The sequence below is a fragment of the Melopsittacus undulatus genome, chromosome 9, assembly GCF_012275295.1.
Source record: "Melopsittacus undulatus isolate bMelUnd1 chromosome 9, bMelUnd1.mat.Z, whole genome shotgun sequence".
Taxonomy (NCBI): Eukaryota; Metazoa; Chordata; class Aves; order Psittaciformes; family Psittaculidae; genus Melopsittacus; species Melopsittacus undulatus.
Window position 1 is genome coordinate 14829943 of NC_047535.1, and position 15605 is coordinate 14845547.

General features: G+C 42.7%; 2 protein-coding genes across 4 annotated transcripts; one reads left to right on the top strand and one right to left on the bottom strand.

Moving 5' to 3' along the window:
* The first annotated feature begins 788 nt into the window (after positions 1–788).
* Positions 789–8143, top strand: SKIC8 (SKI8 subunit of superkiller complex). Of its 2 annotated transcripts, none has more exons than XM_031046021.2 (11): positions 789–907; positions 1112–1155; positions 1253–1280; positions 1627–1732; positions 2648–2820; positions 3679–3827; positions 4144–4237; positions 5013–5106; positions 5764–5856; positions 6479–6557; positions 7869–8059. In XM_031046021.2, exons 2-11 carry the CDS (start codon positions 1144–1146, stop codon positions 7956–7958), a joined length of 918 nt encoding a protein of 305 aa, XP_030901881.1. In that variant the 5' UTR covers positions 789–907; positions 1112–1143; the 3' UTR covers positions 7959–8059. The 2 variants fall into 2 exon arrangements, with proteins under 2 accessions (XP_030901881.1, XP_005145766.1); XM_005145709.3 differs by having other exon boundaries at positions 793–907; positions 1056–1155; positions 7869–8143.
* A 740-nt stretch (positions 8144–8883) lies between these two features.
* Positions 8884–14837, bottom strand: DNAJA4 (DnaJ heat shock protein family (Hsp40) member A4). 2 transcript variants are annotated; one of them, XM_005145708.3, is made up of 8 exons: positions 14690–14837; positions 14442–14579; positions 12612–12792; positions 11603–11707; positions 10552–10779; positions 10241–10471; positions 9574–9674; positions 8884–9488 (listed from the first exon to the last, which is right to left on the bottom strand). In XM_005145708.3, exons 2-8 carry the CDS (start codon positions 14571–14573, stop codon positions 9270–9272), a joined length of 1197 nt encoding a protein of 398 aa, XP_005145765.1. In that variant the 5' UTR covers positions 14574–14579; positions 14690–14837; the 3' UTR covers positions 8884–9269. The 2 variants fall into 2 exon arrangements, with proteins under 2 accessions (XP_005145765.1, XP_030901880.1); XM_031046020.2 differs by lacking the exons at positions 12612–12792; positions 14690–14837.
* Positions 14838–15605: the final 768 nt, after the last annotated feature.

Genomic DNA, 15605 nt, shown 5'->3' on the forward strand with positions numbered 1-15605 from the left:
GTGGAGCTGAGGAACAATCCCTTCCCCAGAGGGTGCTCAGGCATTGGAACAGGCTGCCCAGGGCAGGGCTGCAGTCACTGTTCCTGTAAGTGCTCACACACCATGGAGACGAAGCCTCAGTGCCATGGGTTAGGGGTGGCCTTGGCAGTGCAGGGCAACGGTTGGACTGGATGAGCTTAAAGGGTTTTTCCAACCCGGTTGATTCTGTGCTTCTGTTAAAGCAGCCCGAGGCGAGCAGATCCCGTGCTCGGGCCCTCCCCGGCTGGCATTCCTGCTTCACACCTCTGACAGAAGGCAGCCGGCTCCAGTTTTCAGTCAGGAGCTGCCGGCACTGCTCAGATTTGAAGGCACTCCTCAGCCCTCCATGCTTCCCACAGTTCACGTCGTTACTGCCATCACTCATCTCCCACACAAAGGACGCGGATCGCTTCTGGACAGCTGCAGCCACCATGGCCGGTCCCTCGCCCGCGTGGCTCGCCGTGAGGACGAGGCGCAGGCCGTCGCGGGGGTACTGCGGGAACGGCGGCGGCATCGGGTCTCACCGGCGGACCCTCAGGCAGGCGGCGGCGACCTCCGGCCCTGGCACTGGCGAGCGGGCGTCACCAGCCCGGGTGGGACGGGCGCAAGCCGGGAGAGGGGAGCGAACCCATGGCCCCCTCCCGGCGGCTGACCGGCGGCACCGAACACCTTAGGGCTGAGCGGAGTGTGAGGCGAACGGGGCCTTCTTGTCCACACGGGGGCAGTAGAGAACGGCGGGCCGGAGTTCTCTCTATGGTTGTGGTGGAGGGAAGCGCTTTGGGGACAGGACGCTGTTTGTTGCGCTCTCGGTGGTAGGAGACGTCATCACAGTGCGACGGTGGCGGCTGTGGTGGCGAAGGGTTGGGAGTTCAGTGTCCGGCACGGCTCGGTATCGTATCGTATCGTATCATATCGTATCGTACCGTATCGTACCGTATCGCGACGGAGGGGGGGCGAAGGCCGCCGGGTGACTCCACGGCGGGGGTGCTGGGCTGTCGCCTGTCGCCGTGGGAGACAGAAATGCGGGTTCCCTTCAGGCCGTGCTGCTCCCTCAGAGCCTTCCTGCTGAGCATAATGGGTTTTCTCCTTGCAGAGCGCCCCTGTTAGGATTGCTTTCATAAAGACATGACCACACAGGTAAATGAATGTGCAGCGTTAATCAAACTAATTGCTGGCTTGGTGCTGTGTTGTTTTAGGCTGCTCGTATGTAATACTAGCTATTTTTTCTTTCTAGTACGGTATTCTCTTCAAGCAAGAGCAAGGTGAGAAACCACTAACATGTATTAAGTAATATTGGTCTTCTTGGATGGTGAAAAAATGATAATACTTGTGGTTATGTTATTATTACCTGGGTTGTGCTTATATAAAATATAAACCTGAATAACTCAAGATTACCTATGCTGTTTTTCCAGCAGTAGCCAAAATACATCATGTGTTTTGAAACCATGCAAACAGTGACAGGGCTCTTGGAACACCAGTAAGACCTGAGGAGTAAGGAGCCCATTGCTGACATTGCAGTCAGCAATTTTAGCATTACCAAAACTGATAATTGTCTTCCATCAGAAGAAAACAGTGTTCAAAAATATCTATGTTTATACTGCCTTTTAGCTCACGATGATGCCATTTGGTCAGTTGCCTGGGGAAAAAATAAGAAAGATGGTTCTGAAACAGTGATCTCTGGTTCTTTGGATGATCTTGTGAAAGTCTGGAAGTGGTAAGTGAAGTTCTCCAGATTAACCAGTTCTAAGCCTTGGGAATAGTCAGCATGGAGATACAGCAGTCTCAATTTCCTGTAACCAGCACAGATGTTAGAAGTGACATCAGGGAAGGGGCAGCATGGCATGCAGAGCTGCTGTCTTGAGCAAACTCCTCTTCATTGATGTATGCCCTCTCTCAGAGCAGAATCAATCCCTTGTGCTTTAGTTTTCAGGTAACTCAACCCTTTTGAAAATGCACATCGAATTTTACGTGTCATCTGCCAGAGAATATACAGTCTGGTGAAGGGTGTCAGCTCGCATTTCCAATTCTTTGATTTAGACAAATCAAATTTGATTTAGACAATCTAATTCTGAGACAATGGATTGGGAGCACGTGTACTGTGAAATAACGGGATTAGAGTAAAAAAGGAAATTACATCTTCCTTTAAAAAAAATCCTCTTAATCCTTATACAAGTGACATTGAAGTGTGCTTTTGCAAAGAAACTGTTGTATCTCTTGGGCAAAGCAGTATTAAGGGCGTGCTTCACATTAATGACATGAGGAGCTTTGCTGCAACTATGCTAAAACTGTTGGTCATGGTGTTTCATGCTTTGATGACACATTAACTTTCTGCAGAAAGTGCCCATGTATTGATGGGTATTGGACATTTCAGTGGGACTACTCACAGGCTTCAGATGAAGTACATGCTTTGCAGGAATATGGTAAATGATTAATTTGTTGGCTCTTTTCCTTAAGTACAGAGAACAGTTTGTGCATAGCTATCTCCCCATTTCACAGGTGACATTGGATTCCCCTTTTGTTGATCTAAATGGAGAAATGTGGGTTGTCTTGTTTGTTTTGTCTGAGGTTGGAGATGGGTTAGGTACCCCTTGCTATTTGTAACTAGGCTTTTCTTTCCCTTGATCAAAAGGAATGATGAAAAATTGGATCTCCAGTGGACTTTGGAGGGTCACCAGCTGGGTGTGGTGTCTGTGGATATCAGCCACACAGGCTCCATTGCAGCATCCAGCTCCCTTGATGCCCACATTCGCCTTTGGGATTTAGAAACTGGAAAACAAATCAAGTCTATCGATGCTGGTCCTGGTAAGAGATCAGTGTTAAGCTGTCTCTGCACAGGAGATGTACTTACTCTAGGTAGTAAATTCTGTAGTGTGTAATTAGGGTACAGGAAATTACTAGGTTTGGGGGGTTCTTTAATCTTTGCAGAAATCTCAGTCATTTTATGAACTCAACATAAAGTGGTATCAGCCAATTTTATATTCATTTTTCACACTACTTAGGCTTTCTCAGATACATTTGGGTATGCTTTTTTTGCTAAATGCATAAAGCAGAATGGCAACCAGTGGGTTCTTACAGGTGTGCTGATAAAGGGATATTTAAAATATAATTCAAATGCTTATTCAGACTGATGTGCAAAGACAGCCTGAGCTCTCTTCGTAAGCACTGCACTGAATTTGAGCCGTGTGTGTGATGCGTTTTTATGCAGTACATCCAATCCTGAGTAAGGAAGTTGAAAAGTTTCAGTAATGCTGAAGTCTGGATCACTATTACATCCTCCAAGTTGGAATTCAAGGCCTAATACCTTATTGTAAATGTTTCATTTTTCCCCAGTCCCTAATTTAAGAATTATCTTACAGTATTTTAAGTTAATTAGTTTATAGGAAAAAAACCCTGTGAATTGTATTGTGCCAGATAAATACATTGTACTGCTGTAAAAGGTTATGGTTGGTTTATGTTACATTTGTATAGCTGTGTTTCTCCTGCATCTTCTGAGCTTTGCTGAACCCAGGACAATGAACTGTTACACTCTTCTTAAAGAGTATATAGTAGAGTTCAGAGTGCTAAGTGTAGTTAGGGGGTTAAATATCTAAACAGATGTATACAGAACTGGCATTGGTGAACTACAAACAGGATTCAGCTGATTATTTCTTTTTAATGCAGTTGATGCTTGGTCCCTGGCATTTTCACCTGATTCCCAGTACCTTGCAACAGGAAGTCATGTGGGAAAAGTAAATATTTTTGGTGTTGAAACAGGAAAGAAGGAATATTCGCTGGACACCAGAGGGAAGTTCATCCTTAGCATTGCATATGTAAGAAGCACAATTTGTAACTTCTTATGTGAAATTGCTATTGCTATAGTATGTTGTAAATCAGGTATTTTTGTTTCTCTCTGTCAGGTAAGCTCTACATAATACTAAATGACAGCCATACTTCGATAGTTCCAAGTATAAACTGTGTGATGTTTTTCCCCTATATACATAGAAAATATACTTGGTTCTGGCTTATACACACATTGTGAGTAAGTCAGCTGAAGTTGTCTTTGTGAAATGTTAAGAGAATGTCAGGGAGATACATAGCATAAATGCACACAGTTGTTAAATGCATACTGTTTGTGGTTTATTACAGAGTCCAGATGGAAAATACTTGGCCAGTGGAGCGATAGATGGCATTATCAATATTTTTGATATTGCAACTGGAAAACTTCTGCATACGCTGGAAGGTAAGGGTTTGTGTGTTTGCAGTACCCAAGTTCTGGCCTCATTCCTTAACAAAATTAAAGGATACACCCCAACTTAGAATAAGATAAACCAGCCATGGCATAAGTGAGTTGGTGTTTCTGTCCATTAGAAAGTATGTAGTTATTTAGTGTGCTGTAACTTAAACCACTTAAATTGTGAGAGGCAAACTGTAAACTCAGGCTTGCATTGTATGTGCCTATCTCAAACAACATAGTAATGCTTAACTAAATTCTTAAACTGCAGTTCCATCTTGTGTTGCCATGCAGTACAAGGGGATGAAGGTAGCCAGAATGTGTGCTGCTATCTGTGACAGTTTTCTTTCTGCTACAGTATAAATTCTATAGCACCTTATCCCTGTTCTAAAAAATAAACAAACATTTTATATTGTAGAAGACATGCATTTTCTGATCAGATGAATAGCCTTTTAATGTTCATCCAGTTTCTGTCCAGCTGCATAGTTAATTAAAAACCCTAACCACTCAAGAAATATTAAATTATACCACATAATTTCTAATAAAGATCTGCAGCTGAAGAAAATCACTCTTGTGTTGCAGTGGACATGCCTTAACATTCAGAGTTCAGAATTACTGTTTCCATTTTATGTTGTGCTGAGAAGCCTGTAGAGGCATGGAGGGAAAGGCTCTTCAGAGGTTGCTTTCTTTTACCAGGAAATGCTGGTCTGGTGTAGCTTCTTAAGCACTGTCATTACCAAGAGGAATAGCTACATTCTAAGCCATGTCTAACTTTGAATTGCAGGTCATGCGATGCCTATTCGTTCACTAACGTTTTCTCCAGATTCTCAGTTACTTGTAACTGCTTCAGATGATGGCTATATCAAAATCTACGATGTGTAAGTTGTGCTTGAGCAAAACATGAACAAGAAACTTAGTTTGCAAAACTAACAGGAGAATTGTCAGAGAGGCCGATACTATAACAAAAAATACATCAAACCCTCTGCTCTATAATTCACTTCAGCTTTTGGTGACTTCTCTGTATAATCAATAAATGATAAAAGACTGCACCCTTAGATAGTTTCGAGAAATGTAAAGGTGAATGACAGTCCTAACTTGAAAACAAATTACTTTCCTCATACTTGCCCTGAAAGCAAAGGGTTTTGTGTATCTGTCCTGTGTGTTTGTGTTTACTTGCCTGAAAGATGTGTTCTGTACCCAAGAAATGATGTTTTATGACCTATTCCTTTTCTGGAGAGGAAAAGGCACTGCTTCAGTGATCTTAACTTTCTTAAACCTGCATTACTTCGCCTTCTTCGTGGTGAAACTGTTTTGTCCCCCAGCCTATCTTCTTGATGACTTTTTATGTTAACCATTTGAAATGGGAAAACTGGAATCTGTTGTAACACAAGTTCAGCCTGGATGAACAGATATCCAGAAGCCACCTTCCATGACTTTGTGTTGAACCATTCCTGACTGCACTATATACAATATATTCCTGTTGCTTTTTTCGCTGAAATTCACAAACCAAGTATTGAAATTTGTTGTTTCCACAGGCAACATGCAAACCTGGCTGGCACGTTAAGTGGTCATGGATCCTGGGTATTAAACGTAGCATTTTGTCCTGATGACACCCATTTTGTTTCCAGGTATTGAGGATTTTTAACTTGATTATGTTTACTGAAAAAAAAAACAAGTATTTTGTATTTATAAAGGGGGATGGATCACAAAAAGTAAATGTGTACAGATTTCAGTGGAACTTACAATGGAATAACAATGACAGACTCAAGAGCCAATCTGTGATGTGATACCAGTTGTAAGTGAATAGCATTTTATAGTGTAAGTCATAGTACTGCAGTGTAGTTCCCTACAAGTGAAGAACATCTAAACCTAAGAGAAGGGCAAGTTGATTCTAAATAGCTGAAAAATTGTAGTTGAATTAAAAAGTACAAGCTAATGTAGTGGTACATTCATCTAGTTGAACTTTAGTGCTGCTTCTTAAAACAGCTCAGGCAGTTGGGGGACCAGATGTGTGCAGCAGGACCTTCTTTATCCAAAGAACTTGCATCAGAGAAGTCTCTGGGTAAAATGCAGATATGAAAACAGTGAATGTGTTTTAAAGGTCACTGAAGCCTGGTGGGAGATGTTAATTTGTCCCTGTATTTGATGGGCGAAAGAGGGTTTCTTCTGTCTCTCATATAAGATCTTTCAAGCTTTGCACCTAAATTAACCTACTAATTTAAACATTCATCACTACTCCTTTTCCTTCAGTTCATCTGATAAAAGCGTTAAAGTTTGGGATGCTGGAACGAGAACCTGTGTTCATACATTCTTTGACCACCAAGATCAGGTATGTCTACTCTTCATTGAGGCCACTGTTCACAGAACTTCTGTTGTGTCGTGCACATTTGTGTTTCAGCTTGGTGCTATAGCTTTGGGGTTGGACATCAGCTTTCTGTAATGAAATAAAGGTTGTTAACGATTATTTGACACTCAGTATTGGACTATTACTCCAAGCATGTAGGTTGAGCACTTCCAAGTAATCATTTATATTTTCCAGGTCCAAATAAGCGCAATCCTGTGTGGCCAAAAGGCTTCTTACCAGACTTGTTTTTTATCTTTGTCTATGGTCTTGCTTATTTCTATCAAATATTTACATGGTGTGTGCATGTGAAAGGGGAAGAATACTTATTTAAAAGGATGGGATTATTACAAAAGATGCTTGAAAGCACCCTTGGAACTTTTTTCCTCCTACAGTGACTGTAATATCGTTTTTTTGCTCAGTCACAGTTACCCATGAGGGAAGGTTTGGCATCTACCAAGTTACTGTCTTCTCAAATGTTAGGTGTCAGAACAATGTCACTTTTGAATGGATCATGGAGAAAGACTTAACCAAGGAAATTCAGATTTTATTTTGGGGTCTTCCGTAGTACCTTCTTTTCAGTTATCTACAGCTATGGGGGGTTTTAGTATTGAAGGACCAAGCAGAACTGGGTCTGCAGTTTTGCTTTAGTTCTTGTCTATAACCTGGCAAGTTTGTGGAAGGCAGAGATGTTACCAGCTCTTGGGAAGGCTGGTTTTAGGTAAAATGGCATATGAGATGGCCGAAACACAGTATTCTCAACACCCCCACTCCAGTGCCATGGTAACAGGAGTTTGTATAACTGGTTTAAATCAAGTCAGAAGTACGACCTGAATTAGTCTTAATTTTGTACTGGTAAGTAAATGACTCTTAAGCAGCCCAGAGAAAAACTGGATCACTCTGTCACAATGTGTCATTCTGCATGAAAAATGCTTCCTCTCTTGCTTTTGTCCAAGTCCTGTAAAATGCTCTTTTCAGAAAGCAAGAGAGGATGGGCAAGAGTGAGGATGTTAGGTGTGATTTCTGCAAACTTCTCAGGCTTGTGCAAGTACCTTTAGATTGTGTAATCTGCTGTCAGGAAGAGTAGAATGTCAGAACTTGTCAGGCTACGAGATGGCAGTCCTGTGATTCATCAGTCCTATCTGCTGTGAAAGCAGAAGTCATACCTGCACCAGGTCTAACAAGGTGGTCTTATAAAATGGTCCCTGTTCTTGTTGTTGGGGTCAGTAAATCTGGCTGCTATGAAGGAAATTTCCTTTAATCTCCTGTCAGTAACCTTGGCTATGTCCTTATTTACAGGTTTGGGGAGTAAAATACAATGGAAGTGGGTCCAAAATTGTGTCTGTTGGAGATGACCAAGAAATTCATATTTATGACTGTCCTGTTTAAATGTCTTCACTCATTCCCTCCAGTTAACTCTTGGGGCAGTTTGGAATACTACTGTCCTGTGTCATTCTTTTAGTACAATAAAAGCATTTTCATACTGCTGATGTCCAGTATCTTAGCTGTTTCATATGTAACTTTAGTTTTGGCATGACAGAAAGCTTTACTTTTTGAAAAAGTAAAAGCCACAGCTGCAAGTAACTCAGAAAAAATGTATTTTTGGAACTATGGAGTCATGGGTGAAGTTGCTGCTCAGTTAATCACTCCTGTCTCGAGACATAAATAGGCTAGAGCTGGGAACTGGCAATGGAGGCTTACAGCAGCTTACTTTGGCAGAAGTTGTATGCATGGAGGATGACAGCCTGCACTCAACAGGGTCACTTAAGCTCAGCACCTGTTCCAGCAAGTAGAGGGGGAGACATAGTTCATCCATCATGGTTTAATTTCACTAGGAGAGAGTGTTGTTCCCTTTCATGTGCTCTTTTCTACAATGGTCTTACTACATTATTGAAGAGCAGCTGTGTACTGCACTGGTCAGGCTGAAAGCAATGTGGTTTCAGTTTAATTCATCCTAGTGAAGGCTGAAGAACATAGCAGAAAGTAAAAACATTTTTCTAGGAAAGGCTGAAATACAAAGCTTAGCATCTGAAAGATCAAACTTTTATTTCCAAGTATTTGCCTGTATCTTAATTAGAATTGTGGGGAGCACACTCTATATAGAGGCTGGAATCTTATGACCCCAAGTTACATACAGCTAAGCAGCTGCAGGAATGCTACTCTGACACAACAGAACACAGGAAGAGGCACAAAATGTTTCCGAAACACAAAAGACAGCTACTAGAGTTGAATATGGAGAACAATCAGGGCTAGGTGATGAGAAACTTAGGTGAAGATTCTCAAGTAGCTCAAAAAGTACCAGACAAGCACAATATAATGTGAAGAGCTCTATTTATTAGAAGTTATTTCTGCTATGTTTTATCCTACGAAATTAATTTTCCAGTATGAAAGTATTTACATAAGACACTCCACTTAGCTCTATCAGTATTGCCCGAGTCTTATATAAATAGCATAGGTGAAATAAAGTGAGAACCTTCACAGCAAAGGAAAATGTATACCAACTGAATTGGCTCTCAGCTGTGTGACATTTGCATTATATAAAGACTACAAGAACACCATATAAATTAGTTACAAAAAGGTGATACTGACAGCGCAGCAACTCAATTTGCTGAACACAAAAACCACAAGCAGTGGCTATTACAGCCATGCAGTTTTCATTGTGAAAATTTACATTTTAGATGACATCCATTTCACCTTGCTTTAAGATGTCTGGCATTGTACTCCTGTTCTTGGACCCTCCTCATCTTCTTCATATGCCTCTCCCCCACTGTTACGGTAGGTTTGCTCACTTGGATCAAAATCTTCAAGGTCTACCTGATCCATCTCATCTGTGATCATAACATCTTCTCGGGGAGGAAGCAAGGCCTCCAGCAGACTCAGTTTCTCCCTTGGAAGCCAGTAGTGCTCTGGGAACTGGACCTACAATTTCACATGGGTTTTTTAATTAATAGTTACTCCTTCTGCCAACACAGCCACCTTTGCTAAAGAAAGGCAGTCAACTTACCAGAAATTGTATAATTAAGCTGCCTTTGTCCATTGGAGATTTGTAGACAGGCATCCCTTCATTGTAGATACACTTTAGGTCACCATGTTTTATCACTTCACCTGCACAGAGGTAACAGCTTTAAGCTTATGTGATGGACGCTTCCTTCATAACCACGAAAAGCAGGGTTAGGCACAAGCAGTGTTCCCACAGCATCAAGACAGACTAGTAACAACTAACTCACAGAAAAGGCTGCAGACTGAGGAGTCCTACAACCAGACTATACAGGCCATTTCCTCTACTGGAAGAGGCTCAGCTTCTCTTAGCACAGGCTTCATGCTGAATTCACAGATTAATCTAGTAGATTTGAAGTTTCCAGCCTCTTGTGTATTTTCCTGGCTCTCTTCCAACTGGGGCCAAAGTTTATTAAGAAGCCTTTGACAGCTTCAGCTGTAACTCTGCATCTAACGTTTTAGAATCAGTGACAAGAACAACAAACCACCAGCTAAATAAAGTGACTGCAAGTGTAGTTTGAATCCATTGCATCTACTGGTTAACCCCCCCCCAAAAAAACCCCACAAAGCCTACCATAAACACCCCCAAAAAAAACCAGTCAACAATCCCAAGCACAAAAATCCCAGGCACAATCAAGCAGTTCATATAGCACCAGAACTCTTGTAGGACCCACCTGGCCTAGATGATATAACAAGAACTCTGTTATCCAGAGTTTCAATGGTCTTTCTGAAACCACACAAAGCCTCTGAGAGTTGAATTCTCATTTTTGTGATCAAGTCATGCCCTCGTCTCTGAAAGACACTATGATCCTTTTGATCAAGCACAATTATAACATCACCAGGCTCCAGATCAGGCTCCTGGTCACCTTCTCCATGGAATACTATCTTCTGACCATCTTTCATACCTGGAGAAAAACAAAGCCATTTATTCTCCGCAGCACTACGGACCACAATAAAGGACACAGAACAAACAGACAGTCCTTACCTTTATCAACATGAACTTCTATGATCTTTTTCTCTCTTACAACCTTACAGCCATTGCAGTTGTCACACCTGTCCTTTGGATTTATTCTTTCACCTTGGCCTTTGCATTCTGGACACACAGTTTGAATTTGTTGTACCATGCCAGGTCCTATCTGCTGAACTATAACTTGCATTCCTCTTCCTTTACACACAGGGCACTTCTCCACTGCCCCTCTCTTTCCACCATAACCTGTGACAAAAAAGTTAAATCTGATCTCAGTCTCCAAAGATGAGAAGTTACTCTACTGCAGTCAGGCTGGAACTCACTGACTTCAAAAGCACCTTTTTGGCAATTCAAGAGTCATTCAGTCATTTGTTTCCAATGAAAACATAATTTAGTTTCCATCACAAAACATGCCCCACAGGTTAAGAAGTTCCTATCAGCAAAAGAAAGTCAAATTATCTACCCACAGCTTGTTCAACTAGCCTCTGCCCCACCTCCAAATACAGCACAGATTTCAAGGATTTATCCCAATTTCAACACCTACATTCCATTAATACTTCCAAAAGAATCTGCTTACTAAACATTTAACAGAGTGCTAAGATACAAGACTTCATTAAAGTTTACCTCAAACAAGGCCAGTCATTATGGATATTTAGCAGTGGTAAAAATGGTTGCGTAATACAAGCTAGACTGCTACCCACAGCAATTAAAAAATATTAACAAAACAGACATTTAATAAAGTTCCAGATTAAGATACTTATAATTTAGGTACCCTTAACTGTAATTCACAGTGAGTCTAAGTCTGCCATTAGAACTGTAAGTTTATATCACTTTTTATATCTTTTATATCACTTTTAAGTTTATATCACTTTTATATCCATTTTAAGTTTGTATCACTTTTATATCCATTTTTGCATAAGCATAAATGAGAATATAAATTGAGACTTTCAGAGGGGGATGAAGGAGAGGGGAAAGCAGAACACCCACTCTTAATTCTTAGTCCCACTCAAGTAAAAAAGAACTAAGAAGACTGTAGTAAGGGGGATGTGAAGCCACTACTTGTTTTTACCTTCACACTTGGCACAAATAACATTCTTCTGCAGCGCCAGTTTCCTTGTAATACCATTGTACAGATCTTCAAGAGATACACCTAACTGGTGTACAACGTTCTTGCCTTTAGAAGAAAAAGAGAGAGATTAATCCTGGTTCAGCTGTTGTAAGGACCAATGTTTATTTAAAGGCTTCTACACTTGTCCACACATGCACAGTCTCACTGAAAAAAAGCTCTTTACGAACTCTGAACACGGCTCAGCCCCCTTAAAAGCACGTGCAGTTTCATCAGCTTCCACTGTGCTGCACCCACTTAATAACAAAAGAACAGAAAAGTTCAGCTGTAATTAAGCAAAGCATCATTAAAGCCACCCTATCCCTGCTCCTACCCCTAATTTCATAGGCTTAACTGAAACAGCAAAGTGCAAGGACACTACCAGCTTCACATCTGGTCAATTCAGAAGTTGCTGTTTTGCCTACCTATAAAATTCCATGCCACTTCATAGCATAATTTAAAAGGCTTCAAAAGCAAGTTACTACTTGCTCCTTCAACAGACACTGGACATAGAAGCAGACAAATCATACAGTGCTTTTAACAGCATTGTGCCGAGTTTCACATCACTTCTGCCAATTTACAGCATGACTTAAGTTGATGGTGTCCTTTGAAGCAAGTTGCCCAAAGCATATGAGCAAGTGAGCCACAGAGATCTGGAAAAGAAGTAACTTAAACCAGGTCTAATTCATCTGTTCTAAACCTAAACATGCTTCCCCCTCCCCTAGAGATTACCCACACCCACTTCAACAAAAAATAAACAGAAGGCATCAAAGATTGCTATGGCTACATCATGTTATCTGCTTTATTAGAATCTTAATGCTAGAATAACTACAGAAATCACGGTTTACTTAATCTATTGTTGTAGTGAGTAATAACCACTCTATGTGCACTTAGCAGAACAGCAGTACCATAGCACAAGTGTCTTATGCTTAAGTGCATGGTTAGTTTCTAGAACTTGTTTAGAACTGTGTACCTCTTCTCTCTCTATTCATTCGGCCTCCACCACCAAAGAACATGTCAAAGATGTCCATGGGTGAAGAGAAGCTGCCGCCACTCAGGCCTCCTTCTTTAATAGCCTGCTCCCCACCCTGGTCATAGAGGTCCCTTTTCTTTGGGTCCGACAGAACTTCATATGCCTGGGATATGAGTTTAAACTAAAAAGAAAAAAGAAGCTCTGAACAACTATGACCAAGAAGAAAAGTCACCCTCTCGTACGTAACTCCATCTTCAGACTGAGCCACTGTAGCACTCTCTTTTAGCATTTGTCTTTTTCAAAAGGGAAACTCCCTAAACAAATGTAACAGACCACAATAGTACACTTTTGTCCAGCAAAACCACCCCTTTTCTCCCTCTCCCCCCTCCTCCCCTGTTATACATGGGGTTAAATTCAGAGCCATCTCCAACTTACAAGCATATGCAAGCTAGAAATTGATGATTGTCATAGTTGCCATCATTATGCACTGCTAACAAATTCCACTTAGAAAAGGCCACGATACTATCCTCAAAGTCTTAGGGGTCCCCAGATGCTCACAGCCACAGCAGTGCTAGTCATTTTAGAGGTACACAGGGGTCCTTCATGCCTGCTGAGCTGCTACATCCTGCTACAACTAAACACACATTTAAGTGACCAGACACAAATGCTTACTCATCACAAGGACTCAGATAGATCAAAATATCTGGTTTTAAATAAAGATTAAGAAATTTTCTTAAACAGCTATCAACAACTACCTATTACTAAGATAACTAGAAGGACTTTTAAGCACAATTTGCCACTATTGAAATGGGCATTTCCATTTTGAATGCAATTTACTCACGATCAGGTGAAGACATACAAATAAAAAAAAGGCAGGCCAAAGGCAGAAAAGATCACTTTCAACTATGCTACTATTTAACAACCTAGTTTTTTTTTCCCATTACTGTACTAGATATGCATACATGGAGCTTCTATTCTCATGCTAAAGTATTATCAGGCCACCTTTTAGATGAATATTCCTATTTTTCAGGTTTTCCATCATTCTCCAATTGTGGTGCTCACTTATCCTCCCAGGAAATACAGAGTTGAGTGGCTCTCTGCTAATAATGCATGAATTGGCTTTGTTGTAGTAGTCCACCCATGTGCAGCCCAATGATTTCCTTGAATAGTTACCTTACACATCTGCATTAGCACTATCTCTGAAGGAAACTCATCCTGTTCAGGAACACAGAGCCATCCAGCACAAATACAGCACATACGGAAGTGCTGGCACCTGGATCCACTTTTGCAGCACCTGACAGCACAACGGCCATCAACACACTACAAATCTTTCCAGCTTTGCCTGTTTTAAGCAGCATCCCTGTAAGAACGAGCTCCTGCTAGCAACTATGAAGAATGACAGGAACTGCATCTAGAAAGAGGAACTGAAGTGTCTAGTCCTGCCATGGCCAGGCCATGTGGCCTGCTGCCACCTACAGATACCTTCTACAAGCTCTGCTAAACAGAAGTCTTCATTTAATGACAACACGCTGTAGGAAGAACATTATGTCGGTCCTTTAAGCAAAAAAAAAAGAGCTCTACAGTCAAGGGCGCACATTCCGCAGCTCTCCGGTAAGAACGGCCGGCCAGCACCAGACCCGCCGTGCCCCAGACACCCTGCACCAGACCCTGCGGAATTCCCCACCGTAAGGCCCAGCCGGGGCATGCGGGGCCTAGACCTGAGCTCGGCCCCAGCCCCGGCCCCACACAGCCGCAGTGGCGTGCCCGAGGGGAACGTGCCGCAGCTGCTGCCAGGAGAGCTACCGCCTCACAGCCCCAGCTTCCGCGTACCCGTTCGCCCTCGCTGGGGTTCTTGTCGGGGTGGTACTTCAGTGCTAGCTTGCGGTAGGCGCGCTTGATTTCCTCGGAAGAAGCATTAGGCTTCACCTGCAGGATATCGTAGTACTCCGTTTCCTTCACCATGGTGCCCTGTGAGCGAACACACCGCGTTATGCCGCGTTATGCCGCGTTATGCCGCATTATCGCCACCCCACGGCCTCCCCCCCACGCCGCACCGCGGGCCCCCGAACCGTGCTCACCGCCAGAGCCACCCGTTTCGCCTCCGGTGTCCGCTCAGGCTCGCCCCGCCTCTTCCTCGGGTTTTATATGGGCAGCGGCCGAATCTTCTGGAATGACGCCGCCCTACGTCACGGGCCTGGAACGGTCTAGAATTCCCGTGCGTGACGTCACCGCCGGTGCGCGCACGGGGCGGGGCCTGGCTGCTCTGCGCAGAGGCAGGAGGGGGTGGGGTGTGGTTCCAGTCCGCCTGAGGGAAAAGGCGGTTTGTTCCCGGCAAGTATCGCGGGGTTTGTGTGTGTTCGGGCAGACGTCTCTGCTGGGAGTTGTTGCTCCTCCCTCTTGTTCTGGGAGGTGCTTTAGTTCGTGTCTGGCCTGAGGAGTCGCCTGTGAGCATCCTCCTGTAAGCTTCTCGCTCGTGGGAAACGAGTGCTGGTTGTACCTTAGAAGCTGTTCAGTTTGTTAATAGGTTCTGGCGCTTTTAGTGCTGTGGGTTATTAAACAGACACGGAGCTAACAGTGTGCCTCTGCTTTGTGTTTGTGTTGTTTACTTGCCTTTTTCTTACGTGGGTGTGTTGAGTGTGGGCTGGAAACTCCGGCTGGTTTGCATGTTTCTGCAAGCAACCCAAGGTCTCCAACGAATTATTTATGGCTCAGGTGAAAGGAGAGTTCCGGTGCTGGAGATGAGCTGAATAAAATCACTCCCATAGAAGAAGAGAGGTTGATGATGAAAATCACAAATAATAAATGCAGCAAACCTGTATGAAACAAAAATGGTGCTTGTTGAAGTTCATGTAGAAACACTAAGAAGCTGATTTGCATTTAAGGGAACAGGTCTTTATTCCTGGAAATGTTTTTATAAACCAAGAAATCTCCTGTGGTTATGGTAACCCAAAGGCTGCAGAGTTCTGTCAACCACAATGGAGGTAAAAAGTTGAT

Excerpts from the sequence above, each read along its gene's own strand:
- SKIC8 (XM_031046021.2), top strand. Across the intron at positions 3,828-4,143 it reads TCATCCTTAGCATTGCATAT|AGTCCAGATGGAAAATACTT; the intron begins GTAAGAAGCACA and ends GGTTTATTACAG. Across the intron at positions 4,238-5,012 it reads ACTTCTGCATACGCTGGAAG|GTCATGCGATGCCTATTCGT; the intron begins GTAAGGGTTTGT and ends TTTGAATTGCAG.
- DNAJA4 (XM_005145708.3), bottom strand. The coding sequence starts at position 14,573 with ATGGTGAAGGAAACGGAGTACTACGATATCCTGCAGGTGAAGCCTAAT. Across the intron at positions 10,472-10,551 it reads AGAAGTTCATGTTGATAAAG|GTATGAAAGATGGTCAGAAG; the intron begins GTAAGGACTGTC and ends GTTTTTCTCCAG. Across the intron at positions 9,675-10,240 it reads TGTTATATCATCTAGGCCAG|GTGAAGTGATAAAACATGGT; the intron begins GTGGGTCCTACA and ends ACCTCTGTGCAG.